General features: G+C 42.2%; 3 protein-coding genes across 3 annotated transcripts in view; 1 reads left to right on the top strand and 2 right to left on the bottom strand.

The window, feature by feature from the left end:
• The window catches only part of LOC148900263 (voltage-gated potassium channel regulatory subunit KCNG4-like), a 262,500-nt gene that overhangs the window by 30,601 nt on the left and 206,417 nt on the right, over window positions 1-25,482 (bottom strand). The gene's annotated exons all lie outside the window — the stretch shown is intronic.
• Window positions 341-7,064, bottom strand: LOC148900276 (E3 SUMO-protein ligase ZBED1-like). Its single transcript, XM_088993198.1, has 8 exons — window positions 6,544-7,064; window positions 5,131-5,248; window positions 4,877-5,013; window positions 3,142-3,612; window positions 2,999-3,064; window positions 2,553-2,935; window positions 1,514-1,683; window positions 341-1,356 (listed from the first exon to the last, which is right to left on the bottom strand). The coding sequence occupies exons 1-8, from the start codon at window positions 6,610-6,612 to the stop codon at window positions 1,034-1,036; spliced, it is 1,737 nt and encodes a 578-aa protein (XP_088849324.1). The 5' UTR covers window positions 6,613-7,064; the 3' UTR covers window positions 341-1,033.
• ctsd (cathepsin D) lies at window positions 15,081-25,444 on the top strand. Its single transcript, XM_088991891.1, has 9 exons — window positions 15,081-15,239; window positions 16,289-16,445; window positions 17,415-17,538; window positions 18,621-18,739; window positions 18,829-19,028; window positions 20,734-20,856; window positions 22,996-23,140; window positions 24,519-24,617; window positions 24,925-25,444. Exons 1-9 carry the CDS (start codon window positions 15,178-15,180, stop codon window positions 25,084-25,086), a joined length of 1,191 nt encoding a protein of 396 aa, XP_088848017.1. The 5' UTR covers window positions 15,081-15,177; the 3' UTR covers window positions 25,087-25,444.

The raw sequence follows: 25,482 nt of genomic DNA, 5'->3' as shown, positions 1-25,482 counted from the left end.
ACTTACTTTTTGACTCTAACCACCCTTTACAACACAAACTAGGAGTTATCAGAACCCTCCAGCATAGGGCTAAACTAATACCAACTAGCATTGAAGGTAGAGAAAAGGAGTCTAAACATATCAGGAGAGCACTCACTAACTGTGGGTACCCTCAGTGGTCATTTAACAAATGTCAGAAAGAACGAATAGGGAATGAAACCAATAATTCTCAAGATACAAAAAGGAGAGGAATAGCAGTACCTTACATTGCAAGAGTTTCTGAAAAATTACAAAGAGTCCTTTGGCAACATAAAATTCCTACTTATTTCAAACCGATAAACACGTTAAGGCAAAAATTAGTGCAGCCAAAAGATAGGCTACCAAATGAAAAACAAAGTAATGTAGTTTATTCCATACATTGTAAGAATGAAAATTGTAAAGAGCAGTACATTGGGGAGACTCAACAAATTCTCAAAAAAAGACTTTATCAACATCGCAGGGATAATACAAGTGGGCCTCAATCGGCAGTACATTTGCACCTAAAAGCTAGCAACCACTCATTTGACGACAATGAGGTTAAAATCTTAGCGAAAGAACATAGATGGTTTGAAAGGGGGGTAAAAGAAGCGATTCTTATAAAACAACAAAATCCTTCTTTAAACCGGTCTGGTGGGGTGAGGTTCAATTTGGATCGTTCATACAATAGCCTGCTTAGGCAAAACAGGTTAGGCAACATTCGTTATGCTGATGAGGTGATACCAGTGGGAGTGGGGGAAATAGGCCAGTCGTTAGTCAGGAATGTAGGAACAATCAGTGGGGCCACAGGGAGGGGTCCTCTCCTCTCCCCCAACCTGAGAGTAGTGACCTATCATAGCTGTGTCCGGCGCCGCCATGCCTGGACATTAGGAATATATAAATAGGGCCGATACGACCAGTCAGACTTTAGTTCGCTGACGAAGCTTCTTGGATAGAAGGCGAAACGTCCGAAACCTTCAAAATTGTACAGATGACGGCTGAAGAAACCTTCTCATCCATATAAACAAGACACAAACTGTCATTGGTAGTTATTGAGAAAAACTAACATTTCTAAAGTTTTGGGGTTTAAACGGTTTCTTTTTTTAGATAGGATTTCTCCTGTCTTTGAAAATATTCTTTCGCAAGGGACGGCTGATGCTGGAGTGCAGAGATAGGTTTTTGCAAGTTGGTAGAGGTTTGGATAGACATGTTTGTGCGTCTCCCAGTAGTCCAGGGGGTTTGACATCCTGCTTATGTTGCGTTCCCCCAGGTAAATGTGGACCTCCAAAGTCGCATCTGTGGTCTCGCTCTGGGTCCTTCGCTGCATGACTGTCTGGTCGAATCGCCACCACAGTTTGTCACCTAAAAAACACAACAAACAGACTAACAGCCAACAGGCAGTTCTGGCTGTCCATCATATAGATGGGAGGAAAGGAATGCCTTATCCCACAATAATGCAATGCCGCTCATTTCCAATTGCTTAATTAACACCATTGGAACAGAACGTATCGAATAGTACCTTCTGCCCCAGACTGGGAAGCTTCTAATGTGTCCGGTTGTGTTACAGAAGATGGTGGGTCGGAAGAGGAGGAAGATGCCTTGTGCCGGATCACTGTCGCACATTCAGCTGTGAGGCTCGTCTCAGCCTCTTGTGCTTTATTGGGGCTCAAGAAGCCTATCTTCTTGAACCTGAAAATGACAAAGATATTCATTGCCCTTAAAGTACAACCGACGTCTCCGGACAAGTTGTGTCCATAATTCGTAAAATATCTTCAAATGACTTCTATTGAGCGTATTTTACAAAGATTCCACCGCATATAGCTATATTTTACGTTTTAAGACTGGCGCTGAATATTCCGGAAGTATTGTTTTTGAGTTGGTGACGAGTCCGTACGTGACGTCACTGAAGGAACGCCCCTGACCAAAAAAAAGGACACATTGTAGCAGTCCTTCCATCACGTCAATGCATTTTGCTGTGCTTGTTGTCTGAAAACATCATGTTGCACCAAAAAGAGCCAGAAGAGGGCTCCATATAAGGAATTTATCAGCCTGTGGAAACGGGCGAGTTAATTCCTCACAGGGAGCCTGGTCGCCATTTTCTGCCTCTTTTCTGGGACGCTACATTGCAGTCCAGACGCCTCAAAATGACACGGAAGGACTTCTTTAATCAATTGCAAACATGTATGCTTTCCTCTTCAGAACTATTTGAATCATATTAATAACTGGAGGTGTAACAAGAAAGCATATTCTCAGAATCTGAAGCCATTGTTTTGATTGTCCAGCAATGCAAGACGTCTTGGCGTGATGTCACGAACTGGGGGCGGGACTTTCTGAAAATGCCCAATTCGCAGCTAAATTTTTTGCAGATTTTGGACACTTTAAGTCATTTTTATTGGTGTTTTGCATTTTGGGTATTTTAGACGCTATAAAACGTTTTTCTGATGTCAGTTAAGAAACAAAAAAGTGACGTCGGTTGTCCTTTAAGCGTTCAACAAGACACATTTGCTCATTTGTTTGTACTAGTAGACAGATGAGAAACACAGACAGCTGATACAAACCTGGGATCCAGCAGTGTTGCCAGTGACATGATGCAGCTGGCTTGGAGGTTGTCCAGCTTGTCCCTCAGTTGTTTACTAAGACCCTCAACTAGTGCTCTGCTCTCCTCCATTTGTAGGGTTCCCATGTGATCCTCCATGGTGTGGTGCAGCATGGACAAAAGTGGGATCACTTTAGATCCAGACACTCTCCTCTCCTCTGAGAGCTCGACGGTGGCATCATTAAATGGGGACAGCACCTGCAGACTCTCAGAAAGGAGCCTAAACTGGTGGCATGTGAGTGGGGTAATGTCGGTGTGTAGGTTTGCCAGGGATGCTCCGACGGCTTCCTTGAGGTCATATATGCGTTGCAGCATGTGGAAGGTGCTGTTCCAGCGTGTCTCCACCTGAAAATAAAAGGTCATTATTGTTTAAAAGGGGAGTTGAAGCTGTCGTGGATGTCAACTTACCTCTTGAATGAGTTCCAGCACAGGTTCTGTCGGCTTCATTTGCTCCTGGACATAAGTCAGCATTGTCTATCAAAAATAAAACAAAAGATTATTTGAGTCATTCGGCATTAATTTGAGTTCTGCTGTGTATTAAAGGAATTCACCTTTGCAGCGGTATTGCTTTTGAAGTAGCCAACTATCCTCCTACACTGAAGACGGACCTCAGACAGCTTCGTGCTTTCCGCCAGAGCCTTCTTCACTATCACATTTAATGTGTGCGCCACACATATTGTGTGGCGCAGATGAAGGTCTCCGGCACATGCCGCCATGTTGGCTGCACCATCAGTCACAAGGCAAGTGACTTTGTTGGAAATGCCCCATTGTGCCATGAGTGACAATTTAACGGCAGCCACGCTCTCAGCTGTATGGCCTTCAGGGAAATGGTGCACACCTAACACAACTGAGTGCAGACAGGTGTGCTCATCAATGAAATGACAAGTTAGTGCCAGATACGCGTCTGTGTTGATGCTGGTCCACATCTCCGCTGTTACGCTCACTGCAGAGGATTTCGCGACAAGATCTTGAGCCTTCGCCTTTGCCTGTTGGTACCTCTCCTCCACAATGGCTTTCAAAGTCTAAAGGAAAGGAGAAAGAACACAATTGGAAGAGCAGTTATGGGAGAATGGGGAATAATGACTCATGAGCTCTCATCAGTGACGTGCAGTCAGGGGAGGCAGGTGAGGCTGTGCCTCACCTGTCATCATAGAAATATCAAATGACAAAATAAATTAAACAGTTATATTTCGTGATTTGTACTTTAACATTCTTTTCCATTAAACTTCACAATTTTTGAATTTTCACATTTACCGGTCAAATACTAAGTGAGACGAGCAGTGAGGCACCAGCCGTCTGAGCCTCACTATGGATTGCGCTATCACTATGCTAACTGTGCTGGCTTGCTCTGCAATGAGACCGCATTGATGTCCCTCTGCATATTGCTATTAAAGTGTTCAAAAGCTTTTAGTATATGGACTACATTTCTACACTTTCGCTGGTGTATATAATGTACAGTCACTGTAGATTATTAACACTGTACTACAGTGTTTATTTTATTTTATCTTGATCAAAACTATGTGCATAGGTGAGGCACACAGTTCTCCTGCCTCATGACAGGGGGCGCTGGTGAGAGATTCTGCTTGCGACTCCTCAGCTGCAGAATAATAGAATTAGTGACAGAAAGCTACAGTAAACAGAAAGTTAAGTGTAACCATCCAGTCATTTTTTCGTGTTGCTTGGCCTTATTTTCAGAATGATGGATTACATATCTAAATTGAAAGAATTTTCAAAACTGGACTTTCATTCGAAGCAGGAGATAATAATTCAAGGAAGACAAACACCGGACTGTATAGCTCACAAACGGTGAGGGATGAATGTAAATCTCCTGGACAGCTTCTCAGCTTTTTGGCCAAGAAGGATCTCATTGAAACTATTCCTGAAGCGACAAAGGTGCTCCAGCTCGTGCTCACTGTTCCAGCTACTACAGCATCAGTGGCGCGGTCATTCTCAGCACTGAAAAGACTGAAAACACAGTCGGAACAGGACTGATCAAGGACGACTTTCTTCACAGGCAGTGATCTCCATTGAGACAGAGAGACTTGGACTTCATTTAAGTAAAAGTAACACGATAATAACGTTTTTTAAATTCTTTTTTTCTATGCTAGTTTGTATACAGTATATAAAGAATGCTGACATGACATTTTAAACAAAACACGTTAACTGTTGCCAGTCAAATGGTGAATAAGCTACTCTGTGGAGTTCATGTTTGTAAATCTGACTGTGATGACGTCAGTGCCTCACCAGCCATGAACCTCACCGCACATCACTGGCTCTCATACACACCTGGCTAGTGGGGAGAACATATGTAGGGTCAATAGTTTGGATAAGCTTCCTAAACCCTGTGTCCTCCACAAAACTGAAGGGCTGGCAATCTTCAATGACCATATTGATCAATGCCTCTTCCACTGCATCCGAATCCACTGCAGTTTAACAGGAACAGAGTATGCCTATTAATGATCGATGCCATTCATTTTGTCACATTTGAAATATACATTGTAGTCTATGCTATTTTTTTACTGCATGTTAAAAAGGCTTACCAGGTTGTAGTTCCAGTTGAGTTGTCTCCTTATTCTCATGCAGGGCCCTATAATGCCTCAACATTGACGAAGTGTTCTCTTGGTACCCAAGTTCTTTCAAACAAACTTTACACTTCACCTTTTGAAATATCAGCAAGTAGAAGAAAGGCATTAAAACGAGGGATCCACTGTGTTGTCACAATAATGTATAACAGGGATGCTCAACATCCATCGCAATCTACCAGTTGTTTTCCAAGGTACTATTGGTAGATCGCATGACAATGTGATGTGACATTGTCATGAACTGACGCTATACAGGTAACATCCGAGTTACGACCGGGTTCCGTTCCGACAAAACGGTCATAACTCAAACAGTCGTAAGTCAAAATCAATTCAAAATGTTGAATAAAGACTCCCTGCTAAATGACTTGCAAACGATCTGATTCGGACTCCATGGGGGCGGGCGGACATGGGTCTGGTTCGCTGGTGTGCAACCGGTTGCCTTCTCCCCGCCCTCACCCCGCTCTACGCGCCGGCGTGCGGCCCGACCCCGTGGTTGTCTACAGCGGCGACGCGCTCGGCCCACCTCCTCGCCCCGAAGCAGAGTGAACTGTCATTGCGTAGGCGCCAATGCAGCGGCAGCATCACGGCGGCGAGAACACCCACGCGCCGACACCCACCCGCCTCAGCTTTCGCCTTGGCCAGTGGACACCCCTGCCCTCCGGTGCCATCACATGGTCGATTGCTGTGCGACAGTGAGTACTGGCTGGGCAAAATTGGGCTGCGAGGGCGTTGCGGTGCCTGGCGTAGAATTAAAAAAAAAAAGGTCTGACGGTCGTAAGTACGGGTGGTCGTATGTGCCACCGGTCCTAACTCGGATGTTACCTGTACACATAAAATTGAGTTGTTAGGAATATAAACTAGACGTTAGCCTATCAGCCATCCCTTCACTTGATTGATACACCGGACAACCGGACAGTCATATGACATTGCATTGTGAGGTACACGGTGCGTGCTCAAACCACGCCCCTGAGATTTGTAAAGTTAACAAGCTAGTCGTTAGTTACATCCTAATTTTTCGCTCCGGTTTTTTTCCTCTTAAACGTAAGATATAAAATGACTGGGGCCAAGCAAGAAGAATAAAGTATCACGTTAATATGGAATGGGAGGAGGACTTTTTCACAACGTCATTTTCGAAGTGCGTCTGTCTCGTATGCTAGTTATCATCGTGAACTCAGGTAATGGCAAAAATGTACACAATTATGTTGTATACGGTTACACATCAACAAAAGTAACAAGAATAAATATATTTATCTATAAATATTATTGGTAGATCATGTCGACTTGATCATTTTAAAAATAGCTCCCGTGGTGAAAAAGTGTGATCACGCCTGATATCCAATATTTATTCACACAGGTTATTATAATTGGTACCTTTTGACGAGAGATCTGCTCAAAATGATCCCAGATCTGGGATGTTCTCTTTTTCCTCAGTGCGTCCATTGAATCCGTTGACGTTTGAAGATACGAGTTGGCTGTGTTAGTGTCACATGTGACTCATTGTCCCCTTAGTTGAGCCATTTTATTTCGAGTCTCCGAGTGGGCGATGACGTGGAAATCTCGTCTCGCGAGGCATCGAACGTAGCACGTGCGTTCCGAGGCTTCGGGCGTGGCCAAAAGTTTCATCGATGGACCACTTTTGTACACGACCGAGCGCTTCCACAGACATGCACTGTGGATAAAATAAACCTTGCCATGAAGGCGTGTGGTTCTCCATTGAACCTGCATGTACGTGAATTTTGGAGTAGGATATTAAATGACATTTTGTATTCACAATGTCTCGCTGAATTTATTTACTCTGTGTACGTGCACTTCATTTACTTTCGGCTTTTCCCTTCAGGGGTCGCCACAGGGAATATGTCCTCCGGAGGTTTCATTTTCATGTTTGTTTTGGCCAAGCTTTCATGTCGGATGCCCTTCCTGACACAACCCTATATATGCTTGGGACAGGCACAATAAGATACTCGCTTGTGTCCCCCTTGTGGCTACAGAACAAGCAACTCTATAAGCTTAATAAAGATGAAGATGCTCGATTCAAAAACGACTCACCATTTGATGACAATGCTTTGGTCTTACCGTGAAATGGCCATCTCTTGTGTAATGATATTAGGAAATAAATGGGACACATTGTGAGAAATAGCTAAATAGAAATACTTACACTTACTTATATAGTTACTCTACATAACTTGTATATTTTTACATCATGTATAAATGTATGTATAAGAATGCATGTATAAAACTTGCTGATACTAATTTGTTTGTATTTACATTGTATTTGTAAGACTCCTGATAATAAAAATCAAGCTGGACTGCGGATCTCTCGGACCAGACCAGACGTGCCTACTGCAGTGTTGGCAAGTCGCGGCTCTTCAGTGCAGCACAGTATCTCCCTGGAGCTTCTTCAAAACATTTGAAAAATAGAAAAAGATGGGGCGGGGATATATATTTTTTTAATATAATTTATGTAGGAGGACAAACATAACACAAACATTGTAAATGTTTTCCATAGCTTTAAAATGGTGGAGTTAGATGAGTTTTGATGTTTGGAAGCATTGCCTCACGCATTTTAATGACATCACTGTTGCTTGCAAAGAGAAGCATTCAACATCAGTCCAATTCTCACAAGTAAAGATTGTAACCATAACAAAATCCTTTTTTTTTCTGAAAGGGATGTTTACCAGCAGGAATTCTATAAAAGACTAGATATTTGTGTGTGCTCTTTCTATTCTGACAATCCACGACATGAGACTATTACCACTCAAAAGTGTGTGTTTTTGCCTCCAAGATTTGCATCATCGTCTGCAAAACATTAACAGGGCAGAATGCTAGGTAGGTGGAGGAGGACAAACAACATATCTAAATGCATGCTGCGTTTTCTTGTACTGTTTGTTGCCCAGATACGGAGCACGTTATACATGTTTCCTTTTTATTTTATTTTTTTTGATTCCTAAAAATAAAAGTGACATTAAAACTGGATTTCTTAATTGCATTTCTATAATTTCATCAAAGCAATGAAACAGATATAAATTTATTTAGATTGTAATGAAGTTAAACTTGTTATGATTTGCAAGGTGGTGGTGGATCTAAAAAAGGCAGGCAGGAGGGGTCGATCCCAAATACTGCCTGGTTGGTCCTCAAGGACAAATTGTATTAACGAAAGCAATCAGAACAAAACGGTCCAAAGTAGCAAACAAAACCGTGAATAAAACATGACAAGATGAAACAAAACTGACAGGGTGAAACAAACAATGCCCTGACACTGAACAGTCGTGCCCGGAGTCCTTTTTACTGTCACAGATTAAAACGACCAACACCTGTGCAGCTTCAGGCTGGGCCCTACAGTGTCACCCGTTGATCACAAACCGAAATATGCCAAAAGTTGAGGCGGCATAGTAGAAATAAGTATCACGTGGTGCGCCATTCTCCCCATTTAATCATGAAAGCTAATTGTGTATTTGTAAGCAATTTAGCCATAGTAAGCTAATATAGATACATACCACATGTGTTGCCTTCATTATGAGGCTTATATAATGCTTTTATTTTATTTTTTTGCGGCTCCAAACATTACCTTTTTTTTGGTCCAATATGGCTTTTTCAAAATTTTGGGTTGCCGTCCTCTGTCTTACAACCTATTTGTGCCTCCAGGTGTACCGATCTTGAGACAAACTTGTTCTGCAGCCCATGGGGCAGTTGATCAGGCTGCATGAGTTTGACAAGTTGCACGAGAAGGATGCATGCAAGCTATCAAAGTCAAGGCCAGATCCGGCCCGCCATATCCTTTTTTTGTGGTCCGCGGGAGCAAATTATGTGTGTCAACTGTCATGATCCTTGCTGAGTTCCGTACCGAAATGTCAAACTGTTATTGGCAAGCAATAATATAGAGATTTGATCGGCCGTCTGAGGGAAGCCGTAAATCTGAAATGGCCCGCGACAAAAAGTGAGTTTGATGCTCCGGTTTAGAGTGTGGGAAGAACATTAAGGGTGCCTCTGATGCTAATTTGGCTTCCTTCCACTTCCCAAACATCCTATCATGAATAATGAGCATGCTCCAGGTTTCCGCGGCCAGCCCCCTGTCCCTGATTAGACTGTTTGTAATCACACTTAGTCTAAGCCTGCATTAGTGGTGCTAACCAGATTGTCTTGAAATTTGACAACAGTATTTTTGCTAAGCTGTTCACTGATATGCATGTGGCGCTCATCAGAATTGAATAATTAGTGATTTTTGAGTGTGGTGACAGATGACAGCCAGCAAAGGAATGCGGGAAGAGGTATGAGTGCTGTTGTTACAGCACTTTCATCCGAAATGGACTTTTCTTGCTTCATTTCTGAGCAATTTGAAAGATAATATGTTGGGAGTACCGGGCACTGTTGTGTGACTCCTCTCACCTATGTAGCGCCCAAAAAGTGGCAGAGAGCGGTCACAAAATCAAGCAACTTGGCTTTGAAGAGTTGTCACAAGAAAGTGTAGTGGAAGGAGAAAGATTTCAAAAAACATGTTCAAAGAATTTTGGAGATTGATGTCTTTCTTCATGATTGTCTTTGGCAAATTAAATGATTCATTTGAAATCAAAATGAACTGTGTAATTAGTGATTGTTGTTTGAACTTTGAATGAAAACACTCCACTCCACTGAAGAACAATGTGTCTTTTGCTGATCAGCAAAGGTGGACAAGTTCCTCGAAATCAGTACACGGTGTGTTTTGCTCTCAGATCGAAAAACCCCATCTTCCCTTCCCCACAGACCACTTTTTATTCACAGGATATGCAAAATATAAGTAACAAATCAGAAAAATATTCCTCCTCATTTGAATGTCGGGCTTCCCACCCGAACCCATCAATATGCCCTTCAGTGGACACCTGGAGGCCAAAACATCTCCCGGTAGAAACTATGGATACCTTATTAATTCAATGGGTAGATTTCACATGGATTGAGACACTGCAACAAACTCAAGGACATCTTATCGTGCTGCCCTCCCGAAGTTGAACCTTCCTGTCTGTATTATTAGTTAATAATAATAATAATACATTTCATTTATAAGCGCCTTTCAAAACTCTCAAGGACACTCCAATAAGATCAAGTTCACCCATCTTTCTGTGTGCTCCATTGTGGCCAAACTGTGAGAAGATATACGTTCGGGGTCACTCGAGCATATACCAAAACGAAATTTTAAAATATGACAACATTGCGTTTGTATTTCTCCTTCTTATTCTGAGTGTCTAAAATAATTTGATGGTTAAAGCAGATGGCCGGCTGTTCAGCCACCTCTGCTTAGGCTGCAGAGAGCCTTTGTCTTTAACCCTTCATGCATATTAATCAACATCATTTATTATGTAGAGGTATGGAAGTGTCTAGGAGAGGTGGCAGTGGTGTTCCTGACTGGGTTATTCAACAAGATTTTAGATGATGAACAGATGCCTGAAGAATGGAGACAAAGTGTTCTGGTGCCCATTTTCAAGAACAAGGGTGATGTGCAGAGTTGTAGTAACTACAGAGGAATAAAGTTGATGAGCCATACAATGAAACTATGGCAAAGAGTAGTTGAAGCTAGACTAAGAGCAGAAGTGAACATTTGTGAGCAGCAGTATGGCTTCATGCCAAAAAGAGTACGACAGATGCAGTGTTTGCTTTAAGAATGCTGATAGAGAAGGTGAGAAGGAATTGCATTGTGTCTTTGTAGATTAATTAATCGTTTTTTTTTTTTGAAATGAGACTGATAGGTTGATTGGGGTGCAGTGTATATTAACACAAAAATATATTACAAACAATTTTTTTTTCTTTTTTCAGTACTCCCCTCGTAATCAACTTGAGACCAGTCCGCGATCTGCCGGTCGATTGTGAACACATTTTTGCAACATTGGGAGACTGCTCGATAGTGCCTCTTTAAATCGTTCACTGCCATTCCTTTATTTATTCGGGAATTGAAAAGTATGACGTGGAGCGCCATTCCCGAATTTGTTCAGATTTTGGTTTGTCTTGTGGGTGTGCCAATCAAGCGCTGGTCAGACCTCTGGCAATGTTTTTTCCGTCCCACGAGGGGGAAGCTTTTGCCTTTTCTACAGCCGCCCCCACTTTCACTGCAGATAACTCTAGAACCAAATAAGCTCAACATACTTTTTTTCTGATAATAGAAGCAAATCTAAGGTTTCTTACGCTGCATTGAATGTTTATGTAGTCCTAATAGTCAATACTGTATTCTGTGGGTCCTGGAATTTGAGTGAAAATGACAAAAACCCTGGCACTGGAGTGGACACATTTTTGCAAAAGTCTGGCAGCGAATAAGTTAAAAACTTGATATTTTGAGGAGGCAGTTTATGTATGCGTTTGATTGCTTTTCAGTGTTTTCAAAGTGAGCTGTTCCGTTTCGACACCAGCAGCAGCAACAACAAAAAAAGGGCCATTATACTGTCGTGTCACTATCATCCAAATACTGGATTGAGGATCTTCATTCTTAGCACCACAAGAAGGATTGCGACTATATGAGACAAAGTTGTCATTCAGTCTGTGATTGCTCATTTGGCACAGACAAGTATTTTGTGGAAATTTCAGTCGTGATATGACAAGATGAGAAAATGTAAATTAACACGCTTTTCATCCTAAATGCGTCAGTGCCTGCAATTTATTACATTCAAATCACTGGGTGCAGATCATCTTTATGAAACTGCTGCAGCAAAGAGAATTCATACACTGTATAGCCTGGTTTGCACTTCAAAAAGTTGTAGCGATGGCTTGCAATTTCACACCTTGATATTTCTTATGCTTTTCTCTTCTCAATTGCTCATTTTGAAGGAGTCTTGCATTGAATAAGTCATTGGTTATGCAACATATTTTCTCAGTCAGTGATAATATTGTGCTGCTGTGATTTATTTATCACATTTATTGACTTTATTGTGTTTCTTTAGCAAAACAACTCAGCATTGACCTTTTCTAACTTTGATAAAAACTTGCGCTAATTCATATATGTTCATTCATCAACTGTTAGCTGTCACGTCATAATTTTGGGTAGAGGTGGCTAGATCTCCATCTTACCATGGTGGAGGGGTGTGTGTGTCCCAATGATCCTATGAGCTAGGTTATCTGGGGCTTTATGCCCCTGGTAGGGTCACCCATGGCAAACAGGTCCTGGGTGAGAGACCAGACAAAAGTACGACTCAGAAGACCCCATATGAAGAAAAACACAAATGTCATTGGTTTTTCCTTGTCCGGACGCGGGTCACCTGGGCCCCTCTCTGGAGCCAGGCCTGGAGATGGGGCTCGTTGGCGAGTGCGTGGTGGGCGGGCCTACACCCAGGGGGCCCAGTCGGGCTCAGCCCGAAGAAGAAACGTGGGTCACCCCTTCTCAAGGGCTCACCACCCATGGGAGGGGCCAGAGGGGTCGGGTGCCTTGTGAGCTGGGCGGCAGCCAAAGGCGGGGACCCTGGCGGTCCGACCCTTGACTGCAGAAGCTAGCTCTTGGGACGTGGAATGTCACCTCTCTTACAGGGAAGGAGCCCGAGCTAGTGCACGAGGGTGAAAAATTCCGACTAGACATAGTTGGGCTTGCCTCCACACACAGCCTGGGTTCCGGTACCAGCCCTCTCGAAAGGGGTAGTCCAAGCTCTGTTGGAAATGGGCTGATTTGTCTGCTGGGAATTTGTGTCAGCAAATATCAAATAGTTGTCTTGGTGCAACACACAACGATTCACCATCGCATTATTTGTGTTTTCCTTCTAATTTCGCCATCAACACAGATCAGTTTTCAGACCAAACAAAGTACCGCAAAATGCATTGTGTGTCGCTTTCTCGGTCAGCGGCGTTCCAAATGTGACGTCACATGGGGATCGTCATCAACTCTGTCACGATCTGGTTGGCGACCAACGGAGCGCGCTGTCGGCCCCGCCTGCACCTGCACAGGTGCTGGTGGTCCCGATCAGTGGCGGACCGCCACGTTCGGATTGGCGACCAACGGGTAGTGACGTCAGCCCTGCCTGCAGCCTCGCAGGTGCTGGTCGTTTTAATCAGTGACACTTAAAAGGACTCACGGCACGACCATCCGGTGTCGGTTCATTGTTTGTTGCATGCTTTGTATGCTGTGCATGTGTTTGTTTAACCTTGGCGAACTTTTACACTTGGTTTTCTTTTGATACTTTTTTCTGTTCTGATCATTTTGATGTTTTACATTTTTGTTCCTGCTGACCTTTATTTTAATACAATTTGTCAAACAACCTCCTGCTCCCTTCTGCCTGTTTTTTGGGATCCGCACCTGCCATCACCACCTCAGTGACAAACTCGAAAAGAAGACTTCCTGAATATTCAGCGCAAGTCTTAAAACGTAAAATATAGCTATATGCGGTGGAATCTTTGTGAAATACGCTCAGTAGAAGTCATCTGAAGTGATTTTACAAATTATGGACACAACTTGTCCGGAGGCGTCGGTTGTCCTTTAAGAGCTACGTTAGTAAAAGATAGTATTCTTGAATTGAATACCACACCCCTGGACGTCCCAAGCACCAACAACTATAAACAACAGAACGTAGACATTGCAATGGGTTGTCCTTCCCGTGAACCGATAGATTTATAACTTGGCTAATGACCTCTTCTTGTGAAGAAGTTTATCAAGTCCTAAATTAGTCCAAGGCCAGATCTCCTACATGAAGATGACAGTTTAACAGGCTGTGTCTGTTCACCTCAGATTGACCCCAGATTTTCTGTGCTTCCATTGTGGGCCTTATGTTCCGCGGCCAACTAATCTTGAAACTTTAATATGCTAACTTCTTTTCTGTCTATTCTCTATTACTTGCTTTGGCTGATAAGTTCATAATAATGTAATACAGGAAAAAGTCACCGGGAAAAAAACAGACAGAGGGGCCACACAGTGGACAGACAATGGATTCTAACTCTACCATGAGCCAGTCGCTCAAACCACACATTTTCGATGGGGATGAGGTCAGGTGAGTTTGATGGCCAATCAAGCATGAGAATCCCATGGTCATTGAACCAGACGTTGGTACTTTTAGCTGAGTGAGCAGGTGCCAAGTCCTGTTAGAAAATTAAATCAGCATCTCCAAAGAGCTGATTTGCCGAAGGTAGCACGAAATACTCAAAAATCTCTTGATTCACGGCTGCGTTGACTTCTTCTTTTCCTTTTGGCTTCTCCCTTCAGGGGTTGCCACAGCGAATAAGTGTCCTCCAACTTCAGAGGTTTGAAACACATTGACTCTGGGTCTTAAAAAGCACAGTGGAGCAACACCAGAAGATGACAGGGCACCCCAAAGCATAACAGACTATGGAAACTTCACACTGGACTTCAAGCAAGCATTTTGGGTTATGGGCCTCTACTTTCTTCCTCCAGACTCTGGGATCTTTATTTCCAAATAAGATGCTGAATTTGCCCTTGTCAGAAAAGAGGACTTCGGACCACAGATCAACAAACTAGTTATTTGTTTCTGGTGTTTTTTGTTTCAGGCTCACACATCAAACCTGTCCCGAGATTGGCTGAAAGAGAACTTCAGAGGCCGAGTGATCAGTCTCAAGACTGATTTTGAGTGGGCACCCCATAGCCCGAACCTAAGACCCCCATATTTTTTTCTTTGGGGCTACAGTATGGCAAGGGCAGAGTCTACGCAGGGAAACCCAGAACCATCATGGAACTCAAGAAAGCCATCAGGGAGAAGATGAGAGCCATTACCAATTCAGTCTGTAAGAACGTCATGGACAACTTTGTGCTGAGCCTCAAGAAATGCAGGGAGCTAAATGGAGGTCATCTAGAACATATGCTGTAGAACGAAGAAAAAAAAGCCAAAGACCATAGTGTTGATGTGACCATGTGATGTTTTGAAAAGTACGCACACACACGCACGCGTGCACACACTTTTGCGATGGAGTTATAAATGTTCCCATTGTTTTTGAGACACAAACGCAACATGAGTCTCACATGACTCGGTCACCTGATCAAAGTGCTTTGTGCTCGCAAAGCGTCGAAACGCTCAGTCATTGTTGTGTCTCCAATCTCGCAAATTTCCATCCTCTACAATGAAGACTTTTTATCTGATTCTTTTGTCGGTGTTAGCTCTGGCGAGTGATGCGATTGTTAGGTAAGTTTTTTTTTTTTACATCGACATTATAAAAAGAGTGTTTACACTGTAAAATCCTGTTTCATTTAACCATTTTAGCAATGTTTCTTTGAAACCCACAATACAAAGGACAAAATGTGCATGTTGCACATATTATACTGTTTTTTTTGTTTGAATTTAATATAGTCCTGATTCATGGTTGAGAAATAATATAACAAGTATGGACCAACGATAACGAGACTCCGTACGTACTTCCTGTCAGCAAGTTGGCTAGTTTTAAACTTGCGATAACATGAGATGACATAATCTTTATTCGTTTCACATTGGAGGAATTACCAATTCACAGCAGCACATTTTTGAAAGACAGAGGAAAGGAAAAAGAATATGAACTAGGAGCTGTGATCTAGTGTTGTACTGCGCGTGCGCGCATGCACGTATTTACTTCACTGACAGATGATCTTGAGCTGCTCCATATACTTTTAGCTCAACTTTTTTTGTTCGACTAGGTTTTTTTTCCGAACTGTGATGATATAGAAACGTCCTATTGTACCCCTCACCCATTGCCTCTTCCCATTCAACACTGCTTGAATTGTAATTGTTGTATTGACATTGCTGGTCGACAGAATGTAAATGCTTACCTTCTAACGGTAAAATTTAACATTGATTTCATCATAATATTTATAAAAATACACGATGATTGAATTCGATTTGCCTTTATTAGTCTCGCAGTGGAGAAATTTACATTTCACCACAGCAAGTTTATGAAAGTGAAAAACAAAATAAAAAACCAAGTGCAATTAAAACAAGCATTCAATTACAGAGTAACTGTGAGCAACTTACTATTTGTTTCTTTAAATTAGAACATGACCATCAAATAGAATGAAAATAACAAAATAAGATATGACTGTGCTAATTAAGATTTTGCTGAAAAATACCCTTTCATTTGAAAAAAATAATGAATACAATGTCAATGAATTAACATGAAATTAAAAATATACAATACAGTTCCTTCTTGACAAACATAGTCAACCCTTGTGAGGATACCAAAATACAATTTACTTGTGATGCAGAATTCCCTTGAAGAAATTCCGCTCCATCAGGCGTGAGTTGACCGACTCTGGGAGAAATGCCGAGGAGCTCGTGGCCAACAAGCAGTCCCTCAAGTACAACTTGGGCTTTCCCTCCAGTAGTGCACCTACTCCGGAGACTCTGAAGAACTACCTTGATGTAGGAATGTCTCTCACAAACACTTTATGCAGTGTGCAGTTTTTATGCAGTTATGCAGTGTATGCGGAGCTTCAATGTTTGCAGTCAAACATTGAAGCTCCGTGAGCCGCCACAAAAAAGGTTCATTTGTGTGGGACAAACTTCTAAACTGTCAAATTATTGTCTTACCTTTCCATCTGCATCAGCTCAATCCTAAAAGGGGCGACGGTTTAGCTGACAAAAGGGGGAAGTTTGTATACGGACATGCTGTATTTCTTTTTATTTGTCAGAATTTGACAGTCAGCTGCTTCTGAGTAGATTTCTTCACACTTCCCAGCGTGTTTACCTCAGCTAGCTTCCAAATTCCCCAGTAACTCCAATCCTAATACATGTCGGCAGTGATTTTAAAATAAAATGGTTTGAATACATGGTCACAAGTCCCTCAAGGGCATGTCTAACACTTTCAGGAATAACACTTGGGTGAAGATTTTGGGCTTGAGTCCAACACTTGTCCTTTTGTCTCAAGGACTACGTCATAACTCAAGCGCTATCACAATCCATGGTGAGAAAGGAAAGTCATTGAAGAACCCAATGACTCACAAATCTGGAAAGAGGAACTTCAGATTTTTTAAAATTTTGTTAACATTAAATCAGTGTTTTGAAGAAGCATTTTGAAACAACTTCCTCTCGGTCACATGAAACAGAAATTTGTGCCGACTCAGAAGTTTGTCGAGAAATCGCTTCCAGTTGGTACCTGACTTGGACCGTTTGACCTGTGTCCCAGTAACAGTCATCAACACCAAGCAGTCTCAGATTACTTTTGAGAATAGAACAGGCTGACCTACATGAGCGTTGGATTTGTTGCTGATCGTACAAAAGTACAATTCTCACTGGATTGCTCTACGCAGAATTCTATTTAGACCAATTCATCTGGCCTCATAGCCAGCTTCCAGGATTAATCTGCAGTAAATATTATTTTGTTGTCACCAGGCCCAGTATTATGGTGAGATTGGACTGGGCACCCCTCCACAGCCCTTCACTGTGGTCTTTGACACTGGTTCCTCCAACTTGTGGGTCCCCTCCATCCACTGCTCATTACTCGACATCGCTTGCTGTAAGTCATTCTTGATATCAATGATATAGCAGTTCTCCAATTCAGGGCACAGTGGTACCTCGGTTTACGAACCCCTTGGCTTACGAACTTTTCGGTTTACGGACGTTGAATTTATGAAAAATTTACCTTGGCATACAAACTATTTTTCGGGATACACACGGAGCGACACAATGAGTGATGTGTCGTTCGCAAACGAGCCTGTCTCCGAACAAGAAAATGGCAGCCGGCTGCTTTTTTTCCTCTATTCCCCGCCCCAGGTCTTCGGTTAAAGCCACGTGATTGGTCAAGAACGCAGCAGTGAAGGGTGGTGGGGTTTACAGACAGTGAGAGAGTGAAGCCGTTCTCCAAAAAGAAAATGGCTGCTGACTTTTTTTGTCCTCTATTCCCCGCCCCCAGTCTTCGGTTAAAGCCAGCTGATTGGTCTAGAACGCAGCAGTGAGGGGAGGTGGTTTAAACATTAAAGAGACAGGCAGACGACAGTGACAGAGTTTCAACTTTGATAGTTCAAAGGCAGAGTGTAGACTGCAATTAAAATATCCAATCAATCAGACTCCACAAACAACCCGCACAAGCCATCTGTACATTTGATGCAAAAAGCTGTCAACCCAGGTAAACAGGACACAATTGATGAGGAACTAGATAAAATTATCGCAGAGAAAGCACCTACAAGGGATCATTCCTCAAGATGGTGAAAGAAGGTTACGTTCCTGTTTAATGCTGATGAAACCGGCCACTCCATTCCATCAAGCCATCAACGACCATCACAAAGGTAAATAAAATGACTTTATTATACGGTAGTTTATTTCTTTCATCATAATACCATAGCGCATTTATTATACATAAAATAAGGTAGGTATATTTTGTGTAGTTTTAAGGCTTAGAAAATTAGAAAGTAGAAAATTATGTTTTATGGGGACCCGGGAACGGATTATTGTCATTTTAATGGTTTCCTATGGGAAATAAATTTTTGGGATACACACTTTTCACCTTACACACTCTGTCCAATTAAGTTCGTACGCCAAGGTATCACTGTACATCACCACATTTCGTGACCCAAATCGGGTTTTTTTTGGGTGTGGTAGTTCTTCACCACAAATACAACTCCGACAAGTCCAGCACATATGTGAAAAACGGCACTTCCTTTGCGATCCAGTATGGAAGCGGCAGTCTGTCGGGCTACCTAAGTCAGGACACGTGCAGCGTAAGTTTGACGCATGCGGCTGCATTAAATGATATTGCAATGAAAACAAACACAATCCTGAGATCCTGTATGCTTACTGCCATTTGTAGATCGGGGCGCTATCTGTACAGAATCAGCTCTTTGGGGAGGCGATAAAGCAACCCGGGCTGACTTTTATTGCCGCCAAGTTTGACGGAATCCTCGGCATGGCCTATCCACGCATCTCCGTAGATGGTGTGGCGCCAGTCTTTGATAACATCATGAACCAGAAGAAGGTTGAACAGAATGTGTTCTCCTTTTACCTGAACAGGTGAGGAAGAGACTTGGTGGTGTTTTACAGAAACAGCGGGGAACACAATGCTTTTGAAATGGTATTTCTCTGGTGCAAAAATTTGAAAGTATTTCATTGTAATTTGACCAGCAGTCAGGACTCTATGATTTGCCTACATTTCACAATGTGGCAACTGAAATGATTCATAGCTTGTAAATGTACAACCAGCCACAGTCGCCTCCATTTTATAAAAAGGCATATCCTTAAAGGACAACCGACACCATTTTTATGTTTCCTAACTGACATCAGAAAAACGTTTTATACCATCTAAAATACCCAAACGCAGGCTGATATTTTTAGTCAAATGCAAAACACCAATAAAAATGAGTTAAATCGTCCCAAAACGACTTCAAAATGACCTCGGAGATGCCGAGCTTCAGAAGGTCCCGCCCCCAAAGTAGTGTCCCTGATAATGCACAAGATTGGAAATGGGCTGATTTGTCTGCTGTGAATTTGTGTCAACTAGTATCAAATAGTAGTCTTGGTGCAACACACAATGATTCACCATCGCGTTATTTATGCGTTTTACTTCTAATTTCACCATCAACACGGATCAACACGAAGTTTTCAGACTACCCAAAATGCATTGTGTGTCGCTTCCTCGATCAGGGGCGTTCCAGCCGTGACGTCACGTCAGGCATCGTCATCAACTCGAAAACAAGACTTCCTGAATATTCAGCGCGAGTCATAAAACGTAAAATATAGCTATATGCCGTGGAATCTTTGTAAAATACACTCAGTAGAAGTCATTTGAAGTGCTTTTACAAATTATGGACACAATTTGTCTGGAGGCGTCCGTTGTCCTTTAATATTGAAGCTTGGAGTAAAGATGTTCAGGATTGCACATTGGTTTCCATAAATTTGACTGAGAGTCACAGCCCGGGGTGTCGCAGTGGTTTTGAAAGGCGCTTAGAAATGAAATGTATTAGTATAATAATAATAATGATGATGATGATGATACATACATTTCATTTCTAAGCGCCTTTCAAAACTCTCAAGGACACTTTATAGTCATCAATTTCAGAGACAACTAATCGCACCTTTTTATTTCATTCACTGCCATTCCCGAATTTATTCGGGAATTAAAAAGCATGACGTGGAGCGTTGTTCCCGAATTTGTTTGCGTTTTGGTTTTTTAGTTGTTTGTTCAGACCTCTGGCAATGTTTTCCCTCCCACAAGGGGACAGCATTTACCTTTTGTCCAGCCGCCCCCACTTTCAATGCAGATAACTACAACCAAATAAGCTACAAATAAACGTTTTTTTCTGATGAAAGAAGAGAGTCTAAGGTTTCTTACGCTGCATTGAATGTTTATGTTGTCCTAAAACTCAATGTTGTGTGGGTCCTGCAATTTGGTTAAAAATGACAAAGGAGTGGACACATTTGCACATCGTCTGGCAGTGAATGGGTTAAATGCAGCAACAACTAAATTTAGCCATCAAATCGAATCTGTACTTTGTCTGCTTCAAACTGATAGCCTCCGGTCTTCACGTTATTAAACAGGATATTGTTTATACTATAAAGCCACCGGTAGACGCACTCCTGAATACAACAATGCTCAACTCAGCTATAGTTACATTGTCTCAGAACTGTCTCTAGACTAAATACTCGTAATGATTGCCCGGCCTACAAAAGCAAGTACAGAGAGTTCATCTCAGATCTTGTCCATCTTTCTCTGCTTTAGGAACCCTGACACTGAGCCAGGTGGCGAGCTGCTACTTGGAGGAACAGACCCAAAATACTACACTGGCGAATTCAGTTATGTCAATGTCACCCGACAGGCCTACTGGCAGATCCGCATGGACTCGTGAGTTGTTAGAGGAGAAAAGTTTTTTTATCAACAGCCACCAAAAAGGCTTTCTGAGGGGGATGAGGATTTTAGCTCTACGGATATATTGTTTAATGGCAGTCAGTCAGTCACTGATTTCAACACTGAAAAATGTTTAAGGTTTCGTCGGGATAATTTTGATCTCAACATCGTTTCTGAAAAACTTGCCATTGCAAATTGAACAGTTTAGAAATAACTGCTTTATTTATGTATTATTATTATGTGACTGGAAGATGAAGCATCTTCAAGAACTTTGAAGCTCTGTTTGTGATGTAATATAGGGAAATAGATGATAATTTAGATATACAGTGAGACCTCAACTTACAAATTTAATTGGTTCCCAGACAGAGTGTGTAAGGCGAAAGGTGTGTATCTAAAAAAAATTTGCCATAGGAAACCATTAAAATGGGAATAGTCCGTTCCCGGGTTACCATAAAATATACTTTTCAACTAAATAAGCCTTAAAACTACACACAACATACCTTATTCTATGTATAATAAATGTGCTATTGTATTGTAATGAAAGAAATACACTGCATTGTATCATAAAGTCACTTTATTTACATTTGTGATGGTCATGGATGGCTTGATGGAATGGTGTTGGAGGTCAAAGGGAATTGCTGTTTGGAAAGAGGCGCATTACATGAGGACTGTAATTAAAGTAATAAACTGCTGTAACAAAGTTTTATTTACCTTTTTGATGGTCGTTGATGGCTTATGGAAGGAGAGTCACCTTCCATAAGGACTGTTGGGAACTTAACCTCCGGTGCTGTTCTGTCGTGTGCTTCCGCCGAAGATCACTCCGCCAGCCGTGGTGGGTGTGTATTATGAAAATAGTGCTTATTATAAGGTTTAATTTTCATAAATTTGGCGTTTGTAAGACGAAAAGTTTGTAAGATAAGGTGTTTGTAAGTTGAGGTCTCACTGTATATACTAAACGGTGGTGAGACCAGCCATGATGTTTGGACTGGAGACAGTGCCACTGAAGAAAAGACAGTAAGCAGAGCTGGAGGTAGCAGATATGAAGATGTAGAGGTTTTCTTTGGGAGTGACCACGTTGGATAGGATCAGAAATGAGTACATTAGAGGGACAACTCATATTAGAGGCTTTGGAGAGAAAGTCAGAGAGGCCGGAATGAGATGGTTTGGACATGTCCAGAGGAGAGAGAGTGACTATATCGGGAGAAGGATGCCTTGAACTGCCAGGCAAGAGACCGAGAGGAAGACCAAACAGGAGGTTTATGGATGTTGTCAAAGAGGACATGAAGGTAGCTGGAGTGAGAGAATAGGATGCACAAAACCGGGTTAAATGGAGGACATTGATCGCTGTGGCGACCCCTGAAGGGAAAGAATCAGAATCAAAATACCTTTATTCGTCCCGCAATGGGGAAATTTGCAGTCCACAGCAGCAATTGAAGAGGGATGGGGTTGGGGTGGGAGTGAAAGGATAGAAAACAAGATATTCTAAGCATAACAAGATACTGTGACTTGAAGATAAAGGACTTTGATGTTCTGTTTGTGATGTAATGTCGGGAAAGAGATGCCCATTTCACGGTAAGATCAGAGCATTGTCATCAAATGGTCAGCATAGTTTTTGCTTTTTTTAACGTTGCTGTGCCGATGACCATTTTGTGGGAGCCTTTTAATGAGCGAATTGCTTGTTCTGTAGCCACAAAGGGACATAAGTCTTCTTGTGCCGGTCCCAAGCCTGGATAAATACAGAGGGTTGTGTCAGGAAGGGCATCCGACGTAAAAGCTTGGCCAAAACAATCATGCGGATCAAACCTCTAAAGATGGAGGACACTGATTTGCTGTGGTGAAGCCGAAAGGAAAAGAAGATTACAATGTAGTTAATTATATTGGACAAAAACTCTTAACGTTTATTCTGTGACATTTTCAGATCTAGCTGAGCGCAACAAAGTGTTGTGTTATTCGTGTTATTCACTGGGTAGCACAGTGGCATGGTGTGGCCATCCGTGCTTTGGGTTGCTTCAGAACCTCTGGCTTCCTCCCAGATGTTAACTTCACTTTGAAACTCCAAATTGTCATCTGATGTGATTGTGACTTCTATAAGCGGGAATATGAGACGGTTGGATGTTACTATTGTATACATTTCAGACTGCAAGTGGGCACCCAGTTGAGCTTATGCAAAGGCAGCTGTGAAGTCATCGTGGACACTGGAACGTCTCTTATTGTCGGCCCGTCTGCGGAGGTCAAAGCTCTGCAGAAAGCCATCGGAGCGACTCCGCTCATCCAGGGAGAGGTGAGATTGAATTTCTGGCATTGCCTAGTCCTCAGAAATTTTTTAAGCCATCTCATTCATATTCTGAATATTGAGCAATGAATAGCAATCAGTTTATGTCATGAAATTTTAAATGGCCGATTGTATTGTCAGGCTGCCAAAAGCCCCTTTTACCTCTGTTTCACTAAATGTATCCATGTCAACCTTTTTGATAAACCCACTATAAATTTCACATTCATACTTTTCTCAGCCATTGAGCTGGCTGTCACTACTTTACCTCGTCCAAAGTCATGATTTGTTTCGGAGAAAAAAATATATATAACAAGGATTCACATCATTATGACTTCATGAATGAAATGCGTTGCTCTGTGCAACGATAACTGGTTATCTTGTGACTACCTCACTTTATTCACTGTCATTCTCGACTTATAAATATGATGTGGGGCGCCCTTCCCAAATTTGTTCAGGTTTTGGTTTTTCTTGCCGAGGGTGCCGATAAAGCGCTGGCAATGTTTCTTCCTTTCCACGAGGGGGCAACATTTGCCTTTTGTACAGTCCGCCCCACTTTCAAAACAGATAACTACAACCAAGTAAGCTCGAAATGAACTTTTTTTTGGATGAAAGAAGAGAGTCCAAGGTTTCTTACGCTGCATTGAATGTTTATGTAGTCCTAAAACTATTCTGTGGGTACTGGAATTTGAGTGAAAATGTGTCAAGGTTTGCAAAGTGGTGATGGCGGGTGCGGATCCCAAAAAGCAGGCAGGAGGGAGCAGGAGGTTGTTTGACAAATTGTATTAAAATAAAGTCAGCAGGAACAAAATGTAAAACATCTAAATCATCTGAATGGAAAAAATACAAAGTAGCAAAAGAAGACCAAAAGTAAAAGTCCGCCAAGGTTAAACAAACACATACACAATGCATGCAGCAAACAATGAACCGACACCGGATGGTCGTGCCGGGTGTCCTTTTAAGTGACAGTGATTATAACGACCAGCATCTGCGAGGCTGCCGGCAGGGCTGACGTCGCTACCCGTTGGTCGCCAATCTTATCGGGACGACCAGCACCTGTGCAGGTGCAGGCGGGGCCGACAGCGCCCCCGTTGGTCGCCAACCAGATCATGACAAAATGACAAAAATCTTGGCACTGGAGTGGACACATTTTTTGGGTATGACGGGTGTGTCGTATTCTCAGCAATCAATTTTGTATATGTTTTGTTGTTTTTTTTGTTTTACATCTAACCACACAGTGCATTACGTCAGACTGAGTTGACACCTAATTCTCTCCAGTGTTCAAACTGAGAGACCACAGTTGGAATTTGACTTGAATTTTGACTATATTTTAACACAGATGACCAGGTTTGCCGGTGGAAAGTAAAACGCCTTGCCTCTTCTGTTTCAGTACATGGTCAACTGTGATAAGATCCCTTCACTTCCCGTCATCACTTTCAATGTGGGCGGCCGCTCCTACAAGCTGACTGGAGACCAGTATGTCTTCAAGGTGAGAACATGTGCATGTGTCATTCTTGTCCAGCAGAGGGCGACAGAGATTAGCTCTTCTCGCTAACAATATACAGTACGTAACTGTAAATGAGCAGGAGCGCTACGACACCCAAAAGCAAACAGTTGCTCCCTTTGTTGCATTTGACCAAGTCACGAGGGGGCAGCTTTGTTATTCGGGGAGATGACACTTTTGTTTTTCTCGTTCCTATTAGGAGTCCTCTTGCCAAATGTGAGAGTTTCTCACATTCATTTTAAAAATCCCAAAAGAGCACCAAACCCTGACACTGTCACCTTGTAAATTGCAGGAAAGCCAAGCTGGTAAAACCATTTGTTTGAGCGGCTTCATGGGTTTGGACATCCCTCCCCCTGCGGGCCCTCTGTGGATTCTGGGAGACGTCTTTATCGGCCAGTACTACACAGTGTTTGACAGAGACAACAACAGGGTTGGCTTTGCCAAAGCCAAATGAGTATGAAATAAGATCGTGTCGGACAAGTGTTTCAAATCCACACAGCAAAAGACGTTTGTCCATGCTGCGCAACGTTTGCTGCTTTTCAATCAAACAGTATTTAGCAATTGATTTAGTGTTGAACTAAAATGCACTCCACTGAACAAGTTGAACATGTCTGATTTTTTTTAGGTGATATTTGCAGATTGATTCAGAAAGTGGGCGTGTCCAAGCTGTTTTTTTTTTTTTTGTCATTTTCATCAGGGACTTTTAAACCATAATCTTACCGAACAGAATTTATGGGAAGGTGATCCTATACTACTGACCTGGGTGTGTTCTTGTGATTGGCCTTAATATCTAAATAAACAATTACAGTTGTCATGAGTGTCCGATTCTTTCTCTGAAAATGATTTCAAT

Source organism: Hippocampus bargibanti, linkage group LG03 (genome assembly GCF_051943395.1).
Source record: "Hippocampus bargibanti isolate YZ-2025 linkage group LG03, ASM5194339v1, whole genome shotgun sequence".
NCBI classification, from domain to species: Eukaryota; Metazoa; Chordata; class Actinopteri; order Syngnathiformes; family Syngnathidae; genus Hippocampus; species Hippocampus bargibanti.
The sequence above is the reverse complement of the archived record's forward strand: the minus strand, read 5'-3'. Positions and strand labels throughout refer to the sequence as shown.

Excerpts from the sequence above, each read along its gene's own strand:
- LOC148900276 (XM_088993198.1), bottom strand. The coding sequence starts at position 6,612 with ATGGACGCACTGAGGAAAAAGAGAACATCCCAGATCTGGGATCATTTT. Across the intron at positions 2,936-2,998 it reads TGCTGGAACTCATTCAAGAG|GTGGAGACACGCTGGAACAG; the intron begins GTAAGTTGACAT and ends TTTTATTTTCAG. Across the intron at positions 1,684-2,552 it reads GCAACACTGCTGGATCCCAG|GTTCAAGAAGATAGGCTTCT; the intron begins GTTTGTATCAGC and ends TGTCATTTTCAG.
- ctsd (XM_088991891.1), top strand. The coding sequence starts at position 15,178 with ATGAAGACTTTTTATCTGATTCTTTTGTCGGTGTTAGCTCTGGCGAGT. Across the intron at positions 16,446-17,414 it reads CTCTGAAGAACTACCTTGAT|GCCCAGTATTATGGTGAGAT; the intron begins GTAGGAATGTCT and ends TGTTGTCACCAG. Across the intron at positions 23,141-24,518 it reads CTCCGCTCATCCAGGGAGAG|TACATGGTCAACTGTGATAA; the intron begins GTGAGATTGAAT and ends CTTCTGTTTCAG.